This window comes from Cydia fagiglandana, chromosome 17 (genome assembly GCF_963556715.1).
Source record: "Cydia fagiglandana chromosome 17, ilCydFagi1.1, whole genome shotgun sequence".
NCBI lineage: Eukaryota > Metazoa > Arthropoda > Insecta > Lepidoptera > Tortricidae > Cydia > Cydia fagiglandana.
The window spans coordinates 12,848,806-12,872,480 of record NC_085948.1 but is presented as its reverse complement, the minus strand read 5'-3'; the positions used below and the strand labels follow the sequence as shown (position 1 = coordinate 12,872,480).

At 38.0% G+C, this 23,675-nt stretch overlaps 2 protein-coding genes across 2 annotated transcripts in view; both read left to right on the top strand.

Annotated features, from left to right (window-relative positions):
* LOC134672893 (early boundary activity protein 1-like) lies at positions 1-2,946 on the top strand. Its single transcript, XM_063530841.1, has 7 exons — positions 1-120; positions 200-286; positions 374-823; positions 1,324-1,440; positions 1,770-1,882; positions 2,323-2,466; positions 2,811-2,946. The coding sequence occupies exons 1-7, from the start codon at positions 1-3 to the stop codon at positions 2,944-2,946; spliced, it is 1,167 nt and encodes a 388-aa protein (XP_063386911.1).
* A 2,350-nt stretch (positions 2,947-5,296) lies between these two features.
* The window catches only part of LOC134672544 (probable ribonuclease ZC3H12B), a 32,676-nt gene continuing 14,297 nt past the window's right edge, over positions 5,297-23,675 (top strand). The window contains exon 1 of the mRNA XM_063530490.1: positions 5,297-5,650. Within this exon, the coding sequence (XP_063386560.1) occupies positions 5,426-5,650 (225 nt within the window). The 5' untranslated portion in view covers positions 5,297-5,425. The remainder of the gene's footprint in view (positions 5,651-23,675) is intronic.

The following is a 23,675-nucleotide window of genomic DNA, read 5'->3' as shown; positions in this document are numbered from 1 at the left end:
ATGGAGCTTACCGCCGCCCACGCTTTACTGCAACTTCAGTGCGCCCCGGGGCGTGCCAAGCTAGAAATAGAGGGCGCTGCTACATTATTTTTGAACTGCCTGCCTACTCCCCAAACTCCGGTAAGAATAAAATCTTATTTGTGAATTATATTCATTTATAATTCATTTTCACAAACTATAATATTCTTATAAATTTTAGTCAACGGCCAAACTTCAGTCGCAATCTACACCTCTAAATACTCCTAACTCGGTTCGAAGCATGAGTTCAGGAGATGAAAACTCAGAGGTAAGTTAAATCCACTCAATAGATTTTATGTCTTTAGAATTACATTTCAAAATAGAAACAACAATTAACCATTCGTACTTTTCACAGCTCAACAGTCCGTTCCATAGCCCAATTGCATACAAAAAACACAAGTATGTCCAGAAATATAGACACGCTGCACCCGCACACTCAAGACAAGACAATCGAAAGATAAAACAGCAACCAGATACGAAAAAGACTGTACCAAATAACCGTTTCAACTGTTACATATCCCATTCTGAACCGAATTTAAACCACAAATTTACTCGTGATCAGGGAACTCAAACCGATGAAGATAATTCGACATTAATATCAGAATTGTATGCGACAATTCATTCCTTACGCAAACAACTACAGGAAAGTCTTAAGAGATCACCCCCATCTAGGGTTGAAAAGAGGGTTGAAAAGCTGGATCCTGATGTGTCGACTGATGTGCTGAAGATCAAACAGCTTGATCAGCAGGAAAATATCCAAAATAATAGGAGAAACTACAAGCGTAGCTCAAGTTCTTGCATTACGGTAATATTTTTTTTTGTTACTTGTTACCAAGCTTATTACTTATTAGCAGAGTTCCGACAATTTATCGCAAAAATAAATATTGTATGGAACATGATAAAAATTATTAACAATTTTGAACTGCAGTTTTTGAGTATAATCTGGAAATTTTATAAAAATACTGTGTGGGTACATAATATGAGTTAATAAACCTTGCCCTATTTTGAGATATAATAAATGATTTTTGATGGTTTAGCGATGATTTGTCCGATCACACTTATTAGTCTGTTAATATATCGTAAATTTTATAGCATTTTTAGTGCAGCGGAGTGGTGTTAACGGAATTGGTATAAACAATTTCAACCCAACGATTAATTAGCGTTAATTACGTTAATATTAACCTTAATTTACCATTTCAGTTGGAATTATCTATACCAATTCCGTTAACACCACTCCGCTGCACCAACAATGCTATAAAATTTACAATGTTTGCTTATTAGTATCAATTTTTTTCTTGCTTGCAGGCCAATACTCCAAATTCGGACACAGATGCATCTGACGACGAATGGAAGCCTGACGATGATTACAGACCAAGCAAGCCAATTATTAATGAGATGATGAAACCTAAGGGAAATGAGATGGTAAATATAAAAAAAAATACTTATAGTATAGTTGGTCAAGAAGATCTTGTTGGTAGAAAAAGGCGGCAAGTTTTAAAAATGTATGCTCGAAGGGATATCGTCTCATAGAAAATTTGATGAAATTCACGCCTTTTTCTACTGACAAGATTTGCTTGACCATCTATAGTACCCAGCCGCAATAATAAATGCTGGTTATATGTTTTTTTTTTATTAGGAGTGTCCCACTGCTGGGCAAAGGCCTCCCCTCTTTCCCGCTAATTGGTCCTATTCGATTTTTTTTTACAACTAGTATAAGTAGTTAATCGTAATTCGTATTTTGCTCAATTCAGGTGCCAATTGGAGAAGGATACGCGACAGTGCCTGCCAGAGTACTAAAGCAAATCGATTGGAACTCGTACACTAGCGCGACAAGGAAACTGTTGACTTCAGTATTTACACGCCGGTAATTTTACTGCATAAATATATTTTTTTTGTTAGCCTGGTTAAGTGTCCCACTGCTGGGCAAAGGCCTCCCCTCGCTTCCTCCACTCAACCCTGTCTTTTGTAGTTTCCCGCCAATCCGGACAAAATACGTCCAAGTCGTCCCTCTATCTCCTTTTCGGTCTGCCTGCACTCCGGCTAGCACCATCTATGGTGTTCCGTGGGTCCGTTGTCGCATAAATATTACTTACGAAATATTATAGACTTATTTTTTCTATGTGGCCAGTCCAGGAATTTTCAGTATCCCCACTGAAAATTATTCCTGGACTGGCCACTTAGAAAAAATAAGTCTTTTAATTGATCAGAATCCAGAAACTTATGTACATACAGTATGACCCACGTATTCATTCATTAATTTTATTAAACTGTAGTAAAATTATAATTATGTTTGATTTTTTGTAGAGTATTAGCCACTCATTCTTTAACCGGGAAATCTTCCCCCGCGTTCCCGGGCAAACCTGCAAAGAAACGTCTCGACCCGGAACTTGTCAATGACATTGTGCAAGTTGTTGTTGAAAGATCCGGAGTTAATGCAAGCTTGGTGCGGTAAGTCCCACTCAAAAATGTATTGTTAAATTTATTTATTGGTACTAAGGATCTACCGCGAACCACTTTCGACGTGTCTATCACACTTACGTACAAATATACAAGTGCGACAGAGAGGCAACACATCGAACGTGGTTCGCGGTAGGCCCTCATCATACAAAGAACTGTTATTAATAAAGACCGCATGGTAATTTAAATTTTAATAGTTTGTTTTTTTTAGGAAATATTACAGCACGTGTTGAATTTATTTATAAGATCATAGTTTTCTGGGGCATTTAGATGTTTTGGATGCAACGTAGACTTATATGACTTCAATAATAATAGGTAATTTCTTTTTTTTTCAGAACCAGTATAACTACGAAATGCGCCGATGAGAGCAAAATGTACCGCAGTCGCCAACAGAATAAAAAGAAACGGCCGTCGAACCAAGAAAATCTTCCTCCATCGCCGTACAATGATTCTTCCGATGATACGTATTGATTTTACGATTTAAGGCCTATCAAACACGATTTTAATGTCATGATTGTCATGTAACAATTTATAAGCTAACCTGCCGGCCTAGCCAAGGTTGCAATCGCTATCGCTTCGACAACGAAAACCATTATGTCTCTCTATCACTCTTCCATATTAGTGCGAAAGTGACAGTTGCGTTTCGATCGCTACGGAGCGTGAGCGATTGGCATCTTGGCTACGCGGCCTGGGCTATAACCGCGAAAATCGAAGTTCGCAAATTGCGGGGATCTTTCTCTTTTACTCCGATGACGGCGTAAAAGACAGTGTAAGAAAGGCGGTGTAGAGTGACAGAGAAAAATCCCTGCAATTTGCGAATTTCGGTTTTCGCGGTAGCCCCTCTGATACCTATTACTTAGGCCTTTTGAGACTTTAGTTAAGAAAGCCGTTAACTAATTCTTACATTTATATAGTTGGTCAAGCAAACCCTGTTAGTAGAAAAAGGCGCGAAATTCAAATTTTCTATGAGACGATTACTCTTCGCGCCTACATTTTTCAAATTTGCCGCCTTTTTTAGGGTTCCGTACCCAAAGGGTAAAACGGGACCCTATTACTAAGACTTCGCTGTCCGTCGGTCCGTCCGTCCGTCCGTCCGTCCGTCCGTCCGTCCGTCCGTCCGTCCGTCTGTCCGTCTGTCTGTCACCAGGCTGTATCTCACGAACCGTGATCGCTAGACAGTTGAAATTTTCACAGATGATGTATTTCTGTTGCTGCTATAACAACAAATACTAAAAACAGAATAAAATAAAGATTTAAATGGGGCTCCCATACAACAAACGTGATTTTTGACCAAAGTTAAGCAACGTCGGGAGTGGTCAGTAGGTACTTGGATGGGTGACCGTTTTTTTTTTGTTTTTTTTTGCATTATGGTACGGAACCCTTCGTGCGCGAGTCCGACTCGCACTTGCCCGGTTTTTTATACTAACAAGATCTGCTTGACCAAGTATATGTATACTGATTATAATGAATTTAGAATACTTATAAGATTAACTATCTACTTGTAACTTAATAATATAATGATATGTGTATTGTATATAAGTAAATAATGCATTTACCAAAAAGCAATCCCAGTGCAATTACGCAATTAGCTTTGTTGTATTTAGACAAATAAAGTTTGATTTCGTAGTGTAATATATAATTTTATGAAGTTTGTATACAGATTATGAATACCTCGTGGGTATAGGTATTATTTGAATAAAGTTTGCATTTATTGATGTGAAGTAGGTCTCTAATACCTCTTATAAATATAAGATTGTTTGAGTCATAAAGGCCATAATTAATAAGATGTAAGAATGCGATACAATAATTTATATCATAATATATCATAGTTTTACGAAATTACGTAGTACAATTGCAAATTGATTATAGGTAGGTAGTTTTTTAGAAGGAAAGTTTGCCTTTTTTACGTTAAGTTTATTTATATAAGTACTTATTTTTTACGAATTTACTTTGACTTTTATCCTAGCGGTCCACAAATGCCATGCCCGGTATTACCTCGCGCTGTATCTACTTAATATTTTCTACGTCACTTTAGGTATCATGTATTTTAAATATAAAATGTATTAATTTTAAATTTATTAATAAATTAGTATTTGAATACTCGTTTTTAGTTTCATTTCCACAATAAGTTTTATTAAAGTATGTACTTGGATACATTAAGAGGACAGGGGCGGCAGCTTCTCCATATAAACGTAGACCCCCTTTTCCTCTCCAGATATTGACATTTTAATTTGTTACGAATGCAGAGGGCCTACCGCGAACAATGTTCGACGTGTTGCCTTTCTGTCGCACTTGTAATTTCGTATGTAAGTGTGACAGGGAGGCAACTGTCGAACGTGGTTCGCGGTAGGACCTCAGTTGGCATTGGCAATATATAGTTTGTCAAAGGACTGTCTCATTTCAATCATAGACAGAGAGAATCATACTATCTTTGTCTTACACTAGTATTGGCACCCAAAAGAAAAGGATGAGTATAGTTTTCCTGGTTCTTACTGACTGACAAATTGGTTTGACCAACTATACCAAAAAATCGCATGCGATTTGTTGCAAGATCTGTGAAGCTCTATGTAGAATTCTTTTATTTTGATATGGTAATGTAATCATTACGTCAAATCGTATGACATTTTGAATACATTGCGGCATTTGTTTGAACTATTTAATTCACTACGAATCAACTACGAATGCAGTCGGCAATATTCTAAAAATCGCATGCGTTTTTTGTCGCAAGGTCTGTAGAGCTCTATAGTAGAATTCGTTTTATTTAAGTATGGTAATGTAATTCATATTATTTTATCATGGCAACACCAATAAGAAACGTCAACCGTCCGAAGATATGGCAGGCAGGCGAAATGACGAAGTTGTGTTTTGATTAGAATTATGCAATTTTGTTGTGAAACCTGTGAAAGAACCATGTGATTACTATTGCGACATTGTTGTTATACTATTAAAAATGTCTAATGATACCGATCTATTGATATCAGTGCCGCGCTCGTGTATAACAGAGTTTTACAGCAAGTACCTCAATTTAGTAGAAACTTTTTACTATGTCACTTTATCGGAGAATAAATCAGCCGTTGCCAAAGAGAAACCTGAATATGTGTACTTCCATGTATTATTCAACTTGAGCCCAGCGGATGGAAACTTTAATCCACGAGAAATCGTCGGACGTATTCAAGTAAGTGAAATCACTATTCGTATCTTTTTTTCTACGTTAACCCCCCACATGACTGAGAATATGGTTTAATAGTTACTTTGAAATAGAATTAAAGCTTTTGCATGCTTTTCCTATTAGAGATTTAGAGTTAGTTGGCTCATCTTTTCAGTTTTTGATGTGATTAATGATTTTTATGAAGGACAATGTGACAAATTAATAGGTGGAGATAGATTCCTTTCCCTACCCACTGGTGTAAAATGTTCAGACTAATATCTAATATAATATTACAGGGGCCCGTTTCTCAAAAGCTTGTAACTTGTGATACAAGCGGAAGTCACTTTTTGACAGCTTTTGTTAGAGAGGGACTTCCACTTGTATTACAAGTTACAAGCTTTTGAGAAACGGGCCACAGGAAGGCACAGAATGATCTACACACGTCATTCTTACTAAGTATTAAAAAAAATGTTTAACAGAGAATCATGTTTTCATTCAATAGGGTTTTTGACTACTAAAGTTCGTTTTTTTAGCATTAGGAATAAGGTAAACAACCTTTAAGTGTCTTTTAATTGAAAAATACATTTTTTAAATAAGTTACGGCAAATATGTAACAATTATGAATCTAATACGATCATTTATACTCTTCTGCTTTCATAAGAAATAGTTACTGATTTTGAAAAAGCGTTTTCCAATTAAGAGTCATGTCAAGATCGCTTACCTTCTTTCTAGTTCTTTATAATGCTAAAAAAACGAACTATAGTCAAATCAGTTTCTTTTTTTAAACAGTTAAAACGATTTTGCTAGTAGGCTAGCATGTGACGTCACAATCAAATTACCTACTCTTTATAGTTTTATACAGATAGTAAAATAGAAATTGTGTGTAAAAATAACTGCATGGTGGTGCAACATGCATGGAGTAAAATAATTTATTTTAAATACACTTACATTATTTTATCCCGTCCCATTTTTTTTTGGGTAAAGACATCTTACACAATAAAAATAAGTTTTAAAGCCAATTTCGCATTAACAAAATTTGTTTGTAACCATGAAAGGATAGAGACTCCAAGTTATCAATACTTATGGTCAGGCAAGTTCTATATGTATATGACTAAGAAAACTAGTTTGATAATTACAATACTCGTAACTGGTTCTTATTATTATTGTTTTCTCTTATCCAATAATGATGGTGAATATGGACAAACAACAATAACCAGATTGCCAGTTATTATCAAATCTGATATATCCCGTGTAAAGTCATTCTTGGATAATTAACCCCATTCAAATTGATTACCTATCAAATAATTAAATCAGATTAGCATTATTGGTAGTAGGAAATCGAGAATGAGGCCTATTGAGAACCATTAACTTCTTATGCGGGCTGTATACTATACACTTGTCGAGAGACCCCGAGCCGGTCAGAGAATGACTGCGTAGATACAGGTCTATAACCGCGAAAATCGAAGTTCGCAAATTGCGGGGATTTTTCTCTGTCACTCTAATTACGTTACGCCTTCATTGGAGTAAAAGAGAAAGATCCCCGCAATTTGCGAATATCGGTTTTCGCGGTAGCCGCTCTGTTCCCTTCCTCACTCTTCCTCATCTTATTTCATGGTTTATCTGATTGGATTGGAACGGTGCCGAGAGTCTTTGTGAGAGGCTCTTGATGAGTTAGTACAGCCGACATTAGTTTCTGTATACCTGTAGAACAGATCTCTTGTATTGTTTGAAATATGAAATCATCAAAGTTGGGGGTACAAAAGCCAACCACAGGGACCATGTTTTTTTTTTTTTTTTATTATGCATGGGTTTACTCATGGCCACAGACTAGCCGAGGCGTAGACGTGGCCTACGATGGAGCGAGCTCGCCCAGAAGGTGCCTGTTCACTCTTGATTTGAAGGTTGCCGGGTTATAAGAGCACGGAAATATAGACGCCGGCAAGGAATTCCAATCCTTGGCAGTGCGCATAAGGACAGTAGAAGCAAAGCGCTTAGTGCGAATTGGCGGAATATCTACCAAGTAAGGATGGAAACCGGCCGTGCGTCTAAAAGTCCGATGGTAGAATGGGGACGGTGGAATGAGCTCGTGTAGCTCTTGGGCACACTCCCCGAAGTGCAACCTGTAGAATACCGACAGGCTGGCGACTTTCCGCCGATGGGCCAAAGTCTGAAGCTTAGCCGTTAGCTTCTTGTCGCCAATCATCCTCCTGGCTCTGCGCTCCACTGAGTCCAAAGCGGCGAGTTGGTATTTAGCTGAGCCATCCCACAGGTGGCTGCAATACTCCATACACGACCGGACTTGAGCTTTGTAAAGTGTTAGAAGCTGTCCAGGTGTGAAGTATCGCTTCACCTTATTTAGGACGCCCAGCTTTCTGGCCGCAGTTTGTGCTTTAGACTCAATGAAGCTGCCGAAGCCGAGGACTGAACTCAGCTCCATGCCGAGGAGTTCCAGGCTGTCGGCAATAGGTACAGATGCACCCCGGAAAGAAGGAGTCAGGTCGAATGGACTCCGTTTAGCGGAAAATAGACACGCCTGCGTTTTGGAGGCATTGAACGTGACCAGATTGTCATCACCCCACTGGGAAACGAGACTAAGGGTCAAGTTCATTCGCTCAACCATGGCCTCTCTCTGTGAACGTATATCCTCCCTGCTGTCCCCTGCACTAGCCAAATATCTCTCAACAACCGTACTGTCATCTGCATAACCTACAATGCTGGGTTGCAGCATGTCGTTAATGTGGAGCAGGAAAAGGGTTGCGGAGAGAACAGACCCCTGAGGAACACCGGCGTCAATGGCCATGAGGTCCGAAGAGCAGCCATCAATAACTACTCTGATCGACCGTTCACTCAAGAAATCAGATAGCCAGCTACAAAAATCAGCAGGGATGCCGTAAGCAGGAAGCTTGCTAAGGAGACTTGCGTGCCAATGTAATCAACTATTGTACATGATGTTTCATAATTACTACAAAAGTAAATGAATATTTAACAAAGTTTTGCTATATCTATCAAATAAGCTGGTCCAATGGAGAACTATATTCTTTCAGAAGATTTTTCAAAATACATATTTAAGTGCTAGTTTATTTTTTACCAACTGAAAGGAAAAACCCTTAAATAATCAATCTTGGTTGGTGGTATCATTAAACAACTGTACCGCTATTCGGAACCTAATAATAATATTGAGAGTGGCAACACTGTTGTCGGTCGTATTGTCCTTTTCTAGCATATACGTCCCTCTCTCTCCCACACTCCCACCACAGCAGTTTGCTTTTTGGCGGTTGTCGCAAAAACAAATTTCCAACTCATTGGCTTGCTGTTTTTCCATCTGGAAGGTCGTGAAGCTAAACTGCTGGTGAGTTTTGAATTTGTACCCCAGTTTAGCTGACTATATTGAAAAACAGTTTCTAACGGCTTTTGCCGTTCGAAATAAATATTTAAATTTAGTGTCCGTTAAACTATCTAGCAAATAAAAACGATCCGGAATAGTAATGTGTAAGTTTTCAAAGGCTGCCTGCGCGCACCGTGGCTATGCTAATGAAAATACTAAAACACATAATGTTAGAAAACACATCGAGCTGGTAAAGCGTGCACTTGTCACCATTAGAATTTAATTAATATTATACCTACATTAAGTCTCTTCTGAGTCTTATTACTTATTACTTTAAATCTTTGTGTGTCTATAATAACGGTTGAAATTAGGTATAACACTTAACTAAATGGTGATGTGTGGAGGCATACCCTTCAGTTTTCAAGTGATTTGTGTTTTCGAATACGAAAGGATCGGATAGTTAATACGTGTTACGTAGAACCTACGTATTAAGGTAGAAGCTTATAGACGTGTAGGGTTTATCTGTCCAAGTATCTATCAGCAACTTGTCGGTTTATCCCGTTCCGGGTTAAATATAATATTGCAAAATATTTTTTTTTTGGTAATATACTTGCTGATAAATAACGTGTACCCGCTTAGGAGTCGACGAAGCCCCGCTTCGCGGGGCTTCTATTTCCGCTCTGAGGGACACAAGGTAACGAACAAACCTACATCGCAAGCATTGCATTTATTTTTGTGGAAAGTGAGTACTTCGGCAGTACGTAAACTTAAGTCTGACTAGATAAAGAGAGAGATTAGCATGGCTCTGCGCAAGAATGACATGGAAATCCTTAAGTATTTCACTCCTTATCTACCAATTTATATCTCTCCAACTAGATCTTTGATTTAAAAAAAAAAAAGATGGTTAAAATGTAGGTAGATAGGTATCTCTTTAAAAAAATAACAGACTTGCATGTAGTTGCTATATGTGCTTGTATTATTTTGGATTTGAATAACTTGATTATTCATTCTATATGTAACTATAGGTACATACAAGACGGTCAATCTTTAAGCCTACCTACCTACCTACATAAATAGTACCTAGAGTTAAAGTTTAGTTATGGCAAATCACGTCACCGTGAATGACACTTTCTAAAAGTGCCTATTAAAGTAAATCCTTTCCCATTGTCGAGCGAAGAACTCTCAACTAAGGGAATATTACCCATAAACTTCATTTGAATGATATTCTTAAGCTATGTCTGTTATGGTTCCACCTGCGTAAGGTGTGCCTAAGAGAATCTTTTATTCAGGCACAAACTAACGTCAAGTTATTTGTGATGAAACCAATATGTTGTGTACCTATTTAAGCCTGCGCAAGGCTGCCATGTTTCCACCTGCGTAAGGTGTGCCAAAGAATCTTTGATTCATTCACAAACTGATATCAAGTTATTGATGATGATATTACAACCTATAAATATAAGCCTGCGCAAGGCATGTCAGAAATTAAATGATATGGTCATAACACAGGCGAGCGAGTAGGCCACAATTATAAAAATATAACAAAGATGAATATGTAAATACATCCTTTTGGACAAAGGACAAGTGAAAAGGGTTCTAACAAAATAATGTTCTGGGTAAAAATCAGTCGAAATAGGCTTTGTTATTCGAGGTTTCATTTTTGTTTACCAATCTATTTTAAGGGTCCCGGACACCCTATTGGCTAAACCCAAAATTGGACTAATTAACATTTCTAAAATTATAATATAATAGGTATAAAATAACCTAAGATTCCAGGCCTATCTCGACTCATTTTTATTTTAAAGATGAAAAAATCTTTGCACCCTAATATAAAATTGTGGTCTGGAGACGCTAAGCCTCATAACGTGGGTGGCATGGATAATACTAAGAGATTTAGTCACCTAAATTCGACCATAAGCCCAGGCAGAATAATGATATTTAGAATAAGGTGTGGTCAATCCTCCAAGGTCCAGATAATCTGTGGACTCTAATTAAATCAGGCTCACTTAAGCTCACGACACAACATAGCTTACGGTTCAATTCTGAAATAAGCTATGTTTAATATCACTCATGGTGTGAAAATAGAATTACAAGAGCACAAACAGCCTGCTCAAGGTGTACAAAGGGTTCCGTTTAGCGGCCCTATGAATATCTAAAAACCTTTGAAGTCTATGCCTGCTATGACAGACTCGAAATTAATATAAATTATATTTGCCTCGAGAGCACTAGTCTTTCAGTTAACATTTTTACGAGTACCTACCTATGTAGGTACACGACATAACCAAGGTTACCTATTTAATTATTATATCCCTGACTGGCATGGTATAGGAAAATTGTCATGTGCTGCACAAGCATGTAGGAAATAAAAATATACAAAACTGACCAAACTGGGCGTTTATGAATGCTTTATTTTACACCCTTATGTCTGCCTTGTGAACCTTGAGGATTCGAATCACCTTGATCGTAAGTGCTCCTATGCACAGATTAAGTTTATTTTAAACTACCCATGCACTAATCTCAAGGGCACGTGCTTCTATGCACGGACCAAAGATTGTTATCACTTAATTCACTTATCATTATTCGTCATAGTTTGATACTATACGTTTAACAAATGTACCCACCGTAGAATGTAATGTACCCAGTCATAAGGTTTTTAATAAACAGTGACTTAATGGTTTACACGAACGATTCTAGTATAACTTCTGGGCGGTCACGTCTAGGGCATGACCCTCTAGTTCTCAATTTATACAAAATTATAGCATTGCGATACTGTTTGCTTTGCACAATGTGAAACAGCAGCAAGCCTTGCGAAAAGGCGAAGCTATTTTGAAAGGCGAGTACTTTTCAAAAATACATTGTAATATATATAAATATGTTTTTGTCGTGGAACAAGTACACCCAAACAAATGCAGTCATTTATTATAATATGTTAGCAAAACTCTGCAAAAGAGTTATATAGTCTGTCTGTACAGTGTAACTTGAAGGCATCAATGCACATGAATCTCTTGAAACATGGTGGATCAATTAATTTACACCCCGTCTGTGTCTTGCTCCTATTACCAAATCCACAAGTTAAGGACCTCAACCTATATATAGGTACCCTTCTTGCTCGAGACCTGTAAAAAATGTACACAATAATTTCATGCAGTCAAGTGTCGGAAAACTAGGTCCACACACTTAGCGATATCGTGAAAATATATCCAAGAACTCTGTATATTGCCTCCCAGGAGGCGGGATGTTATTAGACTAACCTATAGTAGGTAGTAGGCCAGAGATATAGTATACAAAAGTACACTGGCCCAAATTAAGTAATATTATATTTCAGAATATAAAATAATTTACAATCTTGCTATTATTGAAATATAAACAAGTAACAATTATCCTTAGTTCATAAGGAGGATAAGTATACCTAAATATCTAATAGATTCGACAAAGTGTTGATTCTAGCATTGGATAAAATAGCTCCCTCTTAAAGGGCCTCTGCGCTGTTGGCTTTGGGGCCACAGGCGCCCGGCAAATGGTAATAGGGAACCCCCTGGTTTCCCACAGCAAATAATGTAAAATCACGAAATAAGCACATAAATTTGTATTTCGGTTAAAAGCACCTATGCGATGCTTTAAACTGAATATTCAGAATTAAGCAATGTCTATGAATAGTTTACAGAAAATTAGCCACTTTAGCGGTCAGAACCAATAAAGTTTTAAGGCTTATGTCTACCAGTAGGCACCAGATAAAGTAAACCACTACGAAACTACTCTTACTACATATATACAAATTTTTGAGTAAAATTAAGGTTATGATAGCTAAACATGAATTTAATTAGAATGACTCTGCAAATATTATTGATAAAGTTCTGTAGCAATTCTACACAAGAACACCACAAAGCATCATAACTAGTGCCACAGCGCAGTGAACACATGAGTGTTGTGGCTTAAGCTCTCATAGTAACCTTCACACTCTTAAGCAAGGTTTATTTATGTACACTGACTTGCGTTCTCGTTAATAAAGCGTTTAAAAGGGTTAAATGCATTTTATAGCTATAACTATAACCTATAACCAAATATATGGCTTACAGTCATTAAATAAATTTAGTGATTCCCTATGACATTTCAATAAGTACCTAATTTTATTAACTCTGTTTGTGGTGATAGTGATATAACGAATAATTAAAATATTCGTCTACTTAATCCCGAGGGATTCTGGAAATAAGAAATGTCCTGTCCTTGTTATATTCCTGCAACTGCTTACTTTACTATTATAGATAATTATTATCAAATTTGATAATAATTGCGACTTATAAATAAAAACTACTCTAGTACTTTATTATTTTTATCTTTTCATACTTGAATTACATTACTCCTTATAACAGATGTGTATGCTCCTTGAAGAGTAGACTGACTTATCACATCTTCTTTTACCTAGTTTTCACATACATTTAAGTAATTAAGTATAGCACCCTTGTGGTGACTCACTTATTCTTTTTGAACATTTATAAGTACATTAAGTACGTATATAAAATGTTAAGTTAGTATCATAATATAATGGAATATCAAATTGTATGCTTTACTAAATACCTCTCTCCTCACAGGTGTTAAAATAAAGGGTGTACTGCATAATTAATTAAACACTCATAATAATTATAATAATATTACATATACATAATAAGTACATGTATAATCACATTGGCTTGGCGTCTTCCCACCACCAGGCGATAACAAACACGTCTCAATATTATTATTAGGTTCCGAATAGCGGTACAGTTGTTTAATGACAGCGTTTTACACAAAAATAAAACGCTAATTAAATAACTTACCCTATTCGGAACCTAAAGTTTTAATCCTGCCTGGTGTAAATATGTATAATTTTGAGACAATGAGTTGGAAATTTGTTTTTGCGACAACCGCCAAAAAGCAAACTGCTGTGGTGGGAGTGTGGGAGAGAGAGGGACGTATATGCTAGAAAAGGACAATACGACCGACAACAGTGTTGCCACTCTCAATATTATTATTAGGTTCCGAATAGGGTAAGTTATTTAATTAGCGTTTTATTTTTGTGTAAAACGCTGTCAATAAATGAATACTGCCACAGAATAAATAATAGTATGTACTACTGTACAGAAAGGACACTTCCTACAAAACCGAAGTTCGACAGCGGTTCAGGGACAAACCATGCTATCTCTTTCTAATGTATGCCACTATTGTTTCGGCTATTTATGGTTGTCAAAATTCAAGTCATTATCTTATCTGTGGTCGTGTACGCAAAAAAACGCCAAGTGGTGCTAACCCTAATAGTTAATTGCTCGGAGCAATGCGGAGCCGAATGGAGCCGAGTTTGCTCGAAAGGAGAAATGTCTCCCCACTGATATTGCAAGTATTGCAACCTAGTCAAATTCTAAGTTTCATACTTAGACAGTGATTTTGGTCATATCAATGGATAACATACTTTACATACTAAATCCATTATGAATTTGAATACCTATGATAAGAATACATTAATGAGCCTCTTCTCAGTATGTTGTTAAAAAAATATTCCATCAATCAGCAGTAGGAAATGTTTACTGACAAATTGTTTCATAGAAACTTCAGATAAATTGAGTGTTTACCTTAATCGTAATATAGGTATATGCTTTTTTTTAGGGTTCCGTACCCAAAGGGTAAAACGGGACGCTATTACTAAGACTTCGCTGTCCGTCCGTCCGTCCGTCTGTCACCAGGCTGTATCTCACGAACCGTGATAGCTAGACAGTTGAAATTTTCACAGATGATGTATTTCTGTTGCCGCTATAACAACAAATACTAAAAATATAATAAAATAAAGATTTAAATGGGGCTCCCATACAACAAACGTGATTTTTGACCAAAGTTAAGCAACGTCGGGCGTGGTCAGTACTTGGATGGGTGACCGTTTTTTATTTTGATTTTTTTTTTCATTACGGTACGGAACCCTTCGTGCGCGAGTCCGACTCGCACTTGCCCGGTTTTTGACCAAAGTTAAGCAACGTCGGGAGGGGTCAGTACTTGGATGGGTGACCGTTTTCTTTTTGCTTTTTTTTTATTTTTTTTTGCATTATGGTACCGGAACCCTTCGTGCGCGAGTCCGACTTGCACTTGCCCGGTTTTTTAAATATAAATTTCCAGTGTTTTCGCCAGGTTAGGATATTGATGGAAGCCGGTGTTGCTCGAAGATATTGATCTTTAAGTACGTTTAGATTACAATTATTACAAATCTCGTAAACATATTATTTTTTAATTATTTTTATCTTGACAAATATGCAATACCAAGTGTGTATTAACATATAGTAGGTACGTATTAACGACCTATCTTTTTCCTATAAAGTGTGATAAGAAGGGACCCCTCCCCTCTAAATTTTTTTTTTGTGATATAATTAAATTGAAGTAATTAATGGATGACCCCTTATTGCACTGTTAACGGAATTAAGGGAGTACTCCAAATTTTAGCTGAAAGAAAGTGGTTCAAATTTAAGTTACCTACTTGTAAGATTTGAAACAAACATAATTACAAACTTAAAATTACAAACAAATATATGCGGTGAAGCTAAATAAAAGTGTGTAAAAACTATTGAAATTCGACTGTTTCTCACCGCGTAATAAAAAGTATAAAAACGATACCGGATGTATGTGAGAGTTGTGGTGTGCTTAAGCATTTTTTTACAAAACTACTAATGTATCGTTAATTAATATTTAAGTAGATAACATTTATTCTAGATTAGAACGGACTATTAGCCCCTAGAACATTTGAGCTGCATTCTAGCTTGCCGCGGTACTAATTAAGGTGACACCGGATGTAAGTTTGTGCAGTATGTTGTTGTATTGTTTTTAACAATCTTTTCACAAAATTGTAATTACAATACAAGGTTGTAATTAAAGTACAATATTTGACGACTACAAGTACAAGTACTTGTTCAAAGTAGAAGAGTTTTAAATTTAAATGCTAACTGCGTTCTTGCACAGAATAAATAATATTACTAGGTACAGAAGGTTCACTCTCTAACAAAACGCGTCTATTACGACAGATATGACCGCTAGGTGGCGCAAGCGCGAGCATCAGGTGTCCGTTCCGTAGCGTTGCGCGGCAACTACTACTTCCAGACACTAAAATTGGTGTGGGCCGCATGTACTTGTAGCGACGCGACGAAATCTTGGAGTGAGCCACGCCTGGTTCTGGCTTAGCATGTGCGCTTAACGAGATGATACTGGATGTAAGGCTATAAACTTGAAATGTTACCGGATGCATCGATAGCGGGTTACGGGGGCGTAGAAACGCAAAATTGTATATCTACTTATAATTGATAGGTATATCGAATTGAGCGAATCGAAGATCTCCGTTTGGACAAAAATGCATTCCTATGTCTATATCCGTCCGTCCGTCCGGTTTTCCGACAATTATAAATTTTATTGTATATTTAGAGTTTTTATGCCGATTTCTGTTCTCGGATTTTATTTTTAATGGCGGATCCGAAATTTAAATACCGTAGCCACAAGTTTAAATACTGTTGTACCTAGTATAGTAAGCAATTTGTTTGTACACAAAACAGTAGGTAACCACAAATGCAGATGAACTCGCCAGAGCCGGATCTGTAAGTAACCTTATAGGTCCGGAACCATTCGTGGGGCTCTCACAGGGAACCATCACAACGGCTATTAAAGACCATACCAAGACCAAACACCAGGAAGAATGGGATAGTCTGACGGGTCTAAAGCATGCAAAGCTCTTTATGCAAGGAATAGACTCCGGCTGGAGCAAAAAGCTTTGGAAACTTAGCAAAAGACAACTCCAAATCATAACGGGGGTGTTTACTGGCCACTACGGGGTCAAAGGATTTCTGGCCAAGATGGGACATTCTGACAACACCGATTGTCGTATGTGTGGCGAAGAGGAAGAGACAGTAAGACACTTAATGTGTGAATGTCACGCCCTCGCCAGACAAAGAATGAAGGACTTTGGAGCAGGATACCTGGAACCAAAGGACTTTAAAACGCTACCCATGAGCTCCATCATCCGACACATGGATATGGTGGGAAAAGCTCTTGAGTAGTTGACGGATCTCTTCTAGGGGGTAACTGCACAAAAGATCCCTATGGGTCGAAGTGTATCCGCAAGGGCCTCCGAAAACAATAAGATAAGATAAGATAAGATAAGGTAACCACAAATAATAAAATTTCAAAAATAAAGGCCAACTCTTTCCTCGCGTCTCTTTCAAGCGCCTCATTAATTTTTTCACAATAAAGTTAAAAAACCCAACATTTTGACAATTTGAACATATGGGCCATCGACATGTCATTATTGGTAACTAACCCTCTGGTGGTCATAACAACTCGGACGCATTAACAAGATACCGAATGTTGTTATGAACTTTTTCGGCTGCATCCGGGTCGTCAAGATCGCGAGTTCGTTAAACCTCATTTATGTTATGCCTATGTTACCAGACGGTTTATGACAAGAGTAAATCCATAAAGGCCGAAAGGGACTACTGAATCCAATACTACTTTTTTGTCTCGTGTTCCTCCTGTTGCATATTCTTTGATTTCACCAAGAACTATTAGGTAATTCTGCAAGATACACTTTACATAATTCTGCTGGGTGATCAATGATCATTTCGGCTGAATGTAAATGATGAATTAGCATTGCCTGCGGGCAATGGAGCTCAGTTCACCCGTTCTGCTTTGCGCGAATTACTAATGTCACCAGTGGCATGGGTACGTGAGGATGATACCGGATGTGAGATTGTGAAGCCATTTCTGAATGCACCACTAGGATGCATAGGCCACCAGCGCTGCATTGAACCACTAGGGTCACCAAATACGGTTACGTGAGGATAAGATAGACGCATTGTCACTTGTCAGTAGTTGACGGGTTCACCCGCACTGTAGTGGGAGAACCACTGTATTCACCAGTCACGCATCGCCGGGACATCTGAAGACTGTGTCGGGCCCACCCGCGCTGCAGCGGGCGAACCATAAGGGTTACCTACCAGTAACATGGGTAATGAGGATGACACCTGACGTGAGGTTGTGGACGGACGCATCGTCAGTACAGCTGTAGGCTGCGTCGGGCCCACCCGCGCTGTAGTGGGCGAACCATTAGAGTCACCAGTGACATGGGTAATGAAGATGACACCGGATGTGAGGTTGGGCACGAACGCATCGTCAGTACATCTGTAGGCTGTGTCGGGCCCACCCGCGCTGTAGAGGATGAACCACTAGGGTCACCAGTAACATAGGTAATGAGGATGACTCCGGATGTGACCTTGTGGACGGACGCATCGTCAGTACAGCTGTAGGCTGCATCGGGCCCACCCGCGCTGCAGTGGGCGGGCGGCACTAGGGTTACCATTTAACACCACGATTTCTGTGATTATAAATATACAGAAAAGTCTTTAAAGGACATACATTATAAAGAGTCAATAGCTTTAGGGTATTCCATTGATATGCATTAGTAAGAATTGAAATAGATTAAAAGACGATTACTTTTATGTCATTATATCAACTGCAATGAAATTATTGGCATAAACGCCTCGTCAACTCACCATTGTTTTTCCGTATCTTTAGCAAAACCAATATTACCTATAGTTTAAGTGTTTTCTTAAAATCTTGTAAAAGACCAGACGCTATTTTAGCTCTAATTCATTCTCCAACGTTCATGAATTATACATTGACGATTTCAACTGTGTCGGCAAACAATGGGCACCCGGACATCTTTGGCGAAATGTCTGTTTGTAAAGAAATAAATGGTATCCCTACGCGCGAGTCGCAACCCGGATCTGGCTGCCCCCCTTCACCGACGGCGCGCGCGCTGCGCCAGCCGATATCTCGCGCACGCGCAGTCTCGCCGCGACAAGCCGCCTCCGCGGTCATGCCGTACTCTCTCGCACACACACACATTTATTATGTACGCTACTGACACCCAGGTGAGCGCGAAACCATCCCTTATGAATAACCGGAACAACCTCATGTCACGCTCTCCACAGCCGGATGTAGCGTATTCATTCACGACCGACATAACGTACCCGGAAGTAGCCGGCTGTTGTGAAATTAACGTCATATGGTTATGACAGCGAAGACAGTGTTTTGAACCATTCGGATTGCTAAAGGATGCTCGAGGCTAAAGGCTGGTCGTCTTGTGAGTTTTGTGCTGTGCGTGTGTTGGCGATTCTTCGGATGTTTATTCCAACTATCGCGTAGCGTGTCATCTGCTTATCTGACAAGATGGTATGCTCCGTCGCCGGCGCCGTGTTTTTGTAATGTTTTTGTAACGTTCCGTGAAAGTCATGTTAATTAATGTTTAATGTGTTTATCAGTCGTGTGAAGTGTCGCAGGTCCGGTCCGGTAGTATCATTGCGACTTTCACCGGCGCCGGTGATTTATAATCGCTCGTTATCCGCGGCATCCGATCGCTTATTTACAATCAATGATCCGCATCAATTTCATATTGCTGGTTGATTTTGTTTTGTTTGTACTTACTTATGTTTTGCTTGATATGTTATGGTCCCAGTAGAGTTCCTTGCGGTATTCTGAAAGCTCTACAGTCCCAATATTTTTTGAGTTATTGGAATGTTAACTTTTTGTCAATTAACTTAAATCATTTAATCGACCGTTTCCTAGCATCCTCCTTCAAGCTCCAAGCTCCAGCTTCAAAGGTTATAAAACTATTTTTTTTATTAAAGACTTACTCTATATACTACCTGACAACATAAACTTACTGTTCTACAATTAAGAACTTTGCAAACTATCCATTTCTGTCTGTTTATTACATTTACATGAAGTTGTCACAGTCGCTCCTTTTATAGTAAAACTATTAAGATATCTCGCTTACCTGCCTCTTATCTCCGCAATGGCATATTCATAAAGATCAGCTTATTTTGCATATCAGAGTGAATCACATATCCAACTAGTTAAAATAACAACCTTTGTACATGAAGATTACTTGCTCATCCTTTAGCTTGCACGATATCCACTGTTTTTATCAATTTGTCATAAGTGGCCTCATCTTTCAATCAACACGGATCCCATAGTTGAAACACTAACCTTCCTGCGATTAGATGATAATCAGAAATCCCGATAATGACTCCTAATCCACCGAATCTAAAAATAAAGTATAAAAAGAGTGGCTTGGCAACCTTCTAATGTTGGTTGGAACGTATCAAGTGTATCCGGTATGATTATGCCGTGATGTAACGAATATCAATAGATAGACAGCTTGCGGCTCAACCGAGGCCCACTTGCGGATCGTTGACAAATAAAAACCGGTCAAGACGGATACGTAACTGTAACGTAAACGTGAACCAAATCCGTTCAAGCCTGTAGTAAACTTTTGACAGTTTTTGTACACATGTGTCATAAGACGAAAAACTAACAAAATAATCCTAATCATTCTTTAAATGCGATTCATTATTTTGAATTTGAATACTATTTTTTATAAAGATTATTTATGTTCGTCTAATGTAATTAATCGGCAATGATCTTTTGAATAGTCTTTGTGCCAAAATTGGTGCCCAAACATGGCCCCTCTGCGACAATTTTTCCTGTTAGTAACAGGCTGTTACATTGGCTTTGCTCAGGATAATTTCCAATTAACCGTGACACCGGTCTGTTAGCTAGATGACGACGTAAAAAGAACGTCTACGTAAACGTTACAGTTACCATAGTAAACCCAGTCAGCTGTTTAGGCTTGACTCGAACGTGGTGGCACGCAAACATTAACAAAAACTTCCAAGAATTACGACGTCCTAGTTGCAAAACAAAAGGCAGGTCGTAATGAAATCATTGCAAGGATGACACATGTGCCCTTCAATATGACTAACTTATATTTTTTACGACGAATGACAATAGCGATTATCGTATTTTTGCGAATTTTGTTCTAAAATTATCGAGAACGTTTTGCCTTGGAGAGGACCAATGAACTTACTAAAGGCCTATCTTAATCCTAACATGTTTTAAATATGTTTCTCTAACAACTGCAATTGCGATTAGATTAACTATTTAATTTCGTATAAGAATCACAATGGAACTCCCAATTATCGTCCATTTTCAGCCAACGCTTTGGCACATTGTTATCAGTAGTCTGGGGTGTTTGTGTTTATATTGTATAAGTGTGTCGCGAGGGCATCCTGTTGGTCCGGCGCCGTGACGCCACATCGCACGAGGTGGCGTCGACCAATCGCAACCACCCCACTCTTATCTCTGCTCAAACGCATGATAGAATTTCTCCACAAACGGAACTGGCCGTATCAGACGTGCGCCGAACTTGTTTACTGGCGATGCCTATTAATTTTAATGCAATAGAAACTGGACCGCGGACGCAGATGAATAGGGCTGCGGTTGGAGAAAACAGCTAAATTGTCACTGTTTTAATGCATTATACAGTAAACTCGCTTAATACGCGATGGTGCAGGTCACGAGTTACCTTTGTGGGGTGTCAAATTGTCAATACCAGTATGATTTTTAATTGCAGGTGTAAATGCCAAACACTAAAATATTAGGCTAATTCAAAAATCATTTTTTCTTCTGTATTTCTGGCCACCCTCCAAATTTTATACAAATAGCTACTGTATTATCTAAATGTAATGTGTTGTTATGCCCTAAAGTTATAACTCTCTATGTGCACTTCAAGAAGTTAATATTTAATGAAAAAACCCGGGCAAGTGCGAGTCGGACTCGCGCACGAAGGGTTCCGTACCATAAAGCAAAAAGAAAAACGGAAAAAAATGCAAAAATAAAACGGTCACCCATCCAAGTACTGACCACGCCCGACGTTGCTTAACTTTGGTCAAAAATCACGTTTGCTGTATGGGAGCCCCACTTAAATCTTTATTTTATTCTGTTTTTAGTATTTGTTGTTATAGCGGCAACAGAAATACATCATCTGTGAAAATTTCAACTGTCTAGCTATCACGGTTCGTGAGACACAGCCTGGTGACAGACAGACGGACGGACGGACAGCGAAGTCTTAGCAATAGGGTCCCGTTTTACCCTTTGGGTACGGAACCCTAAAAAAGACGGTTTGAAACATTTTTTTCTCAATAGATAGGTACGTTAGAATATTTTTTATTGCATGTGTAACTGTATAATATATACCACCTACATATTACTTTTACTCTTTCTCTATGCTTATACTAAGCGAGCCTCGCATATATATCCCGAAGTGCTCTTATGCTCTGCACTGCATCATTGCATTTATGACGGCAATGCAAACACGTTATTTTTCTTCAGTCCCTTGTGCACGTTTTCAATTATTTGTTCTTCCGTTTTCCCGCTTCCTATGCGCTTTTTCTCCCTACAAAAATTTTTACTAAGCGGGTTGAGGGCGAGTTGAGTCATTAATATTGTAACAATTAGATGGCGTACCTACACATTAGCTGTGCTATGTATGTTGGTCGCTTCGATGTCTTAGACCTTAACTTGACTGTACAGTACGTAGGTAAACGTCTCTAAGCAACGAATTATTGCATGTCATTAGATGGCCATATCAGCTGTTGTACATACATATCAATGGCCATGAAAACTAGGTGAACGTTTACGGATGTTTGGAATTACTATTCGATAATACTAACATCCTATTCCAATCTTAATCTATTAGCGATGTAGGTATTTATTGCTAAAATATGTAATATTTTATACATTAGCGTCTTTATCTTGTGTAAACAAATTGAAGGCGTGCAAATAAACATTTATCTTAACAGTTGTTCTAATTACTGACGTCATTATCAGAACACGTCACACATAAATTCACTCTTAACTTAACGCGCAATTTACTTATAATCTTTAAGGTCTATAATTACGATCTGAGGCTTGTTTTGTTTCATAATTAAATACCAGTGCAAAAACAAGATAGAGCTTATTTTTATAAGCATAAATCAAAGTCACTACCGTTCTACCTATTCTTATCGATGATTTGCACCTAGTATAGTACTGTTCGATTGTTAAGCCCAGTCGAGACTGCATTAGAGACAAGATAAGATAAAAAGAAATTACAAAACGCATTCTTTTGTGAATACAAGAACAAATAAAATTGGAATACTTCGTACGTTTTACTTATAGCAGCACAGCAGCACATACATAAGTAATATTGTTAAGCAATCCTTTGATATAATCAAATTTAAGAGTTTTAAGACTATATTTTGTTTTTTAAGACATTTAGTCGGTTATTGGGGCATTTAAACTAAAGTTGTTGGTAGTTGTCTTTGTTGTAGTCCTCCAGTCTAATATTTAAAATTCGGAGTATAGCTAAAGGACTATAGAGTCACACTTCAAGAATCTTTAACTCTAATAAGGTCTCAAATAGTGAAAATTCGCAAGGAAGTCTTTTAATTGCAGTCAAAAACTGAGTCTAGGTAGTAAATAGGCTTAAAAGTAAAGTATACTAGAGTCTGATCCCTGATCCTTTAAGACTCTTAAGAGAATCTTAAGACCATTCGATACGCCGTCAATCAAAATTTTGCTGTCCATTTCGTAGTCGACTAATTGTTACAACAATTGATCGACCTCCATCGGTAAACTAGTTGAGAAGGATTCAGGCATCTCAACATTAATATTCATTGACTTGTTGGTATCATAATTTAAAGGACAGTCATCGACATTGCCTAGAACAATTGCTACACAACTGTTTGCATAAACGTGTAATCTGAGAGCACTAAACCGACTGTTTAAAGGCGTTCTGATCATTCATAAATCAATAAATGATTACCTTCGTTAGCATTTATCATATTTATT

What these genes read in the sequence shown, in the direction of transcription:
- LOC134672893 (XM_063530841.1), top strand. Translation starts at nt 1, where the DNA reads ATGGAGCTTACCGCCGCCCACGCTTTACTGCAACTTCAGTGCGCCCCG. An exon ending in CAGGAGATGAAAACTCAGAG is followed by an intron (nt 287 to 373) that starts GTAAGTTAAATC and finishes TACTTTTCACAG; the next exon opens with CTCAACAGTCCGTTCCATAG. An exon ending in GCTCAAGTTCTTGCATTACG is followed by an intron (nt 824 to 1,323) that starts GTAATATTTTTT and finishes TCTTGCTTGCAG; the next exon opens with GCCAATACTCCAAATTCGGA.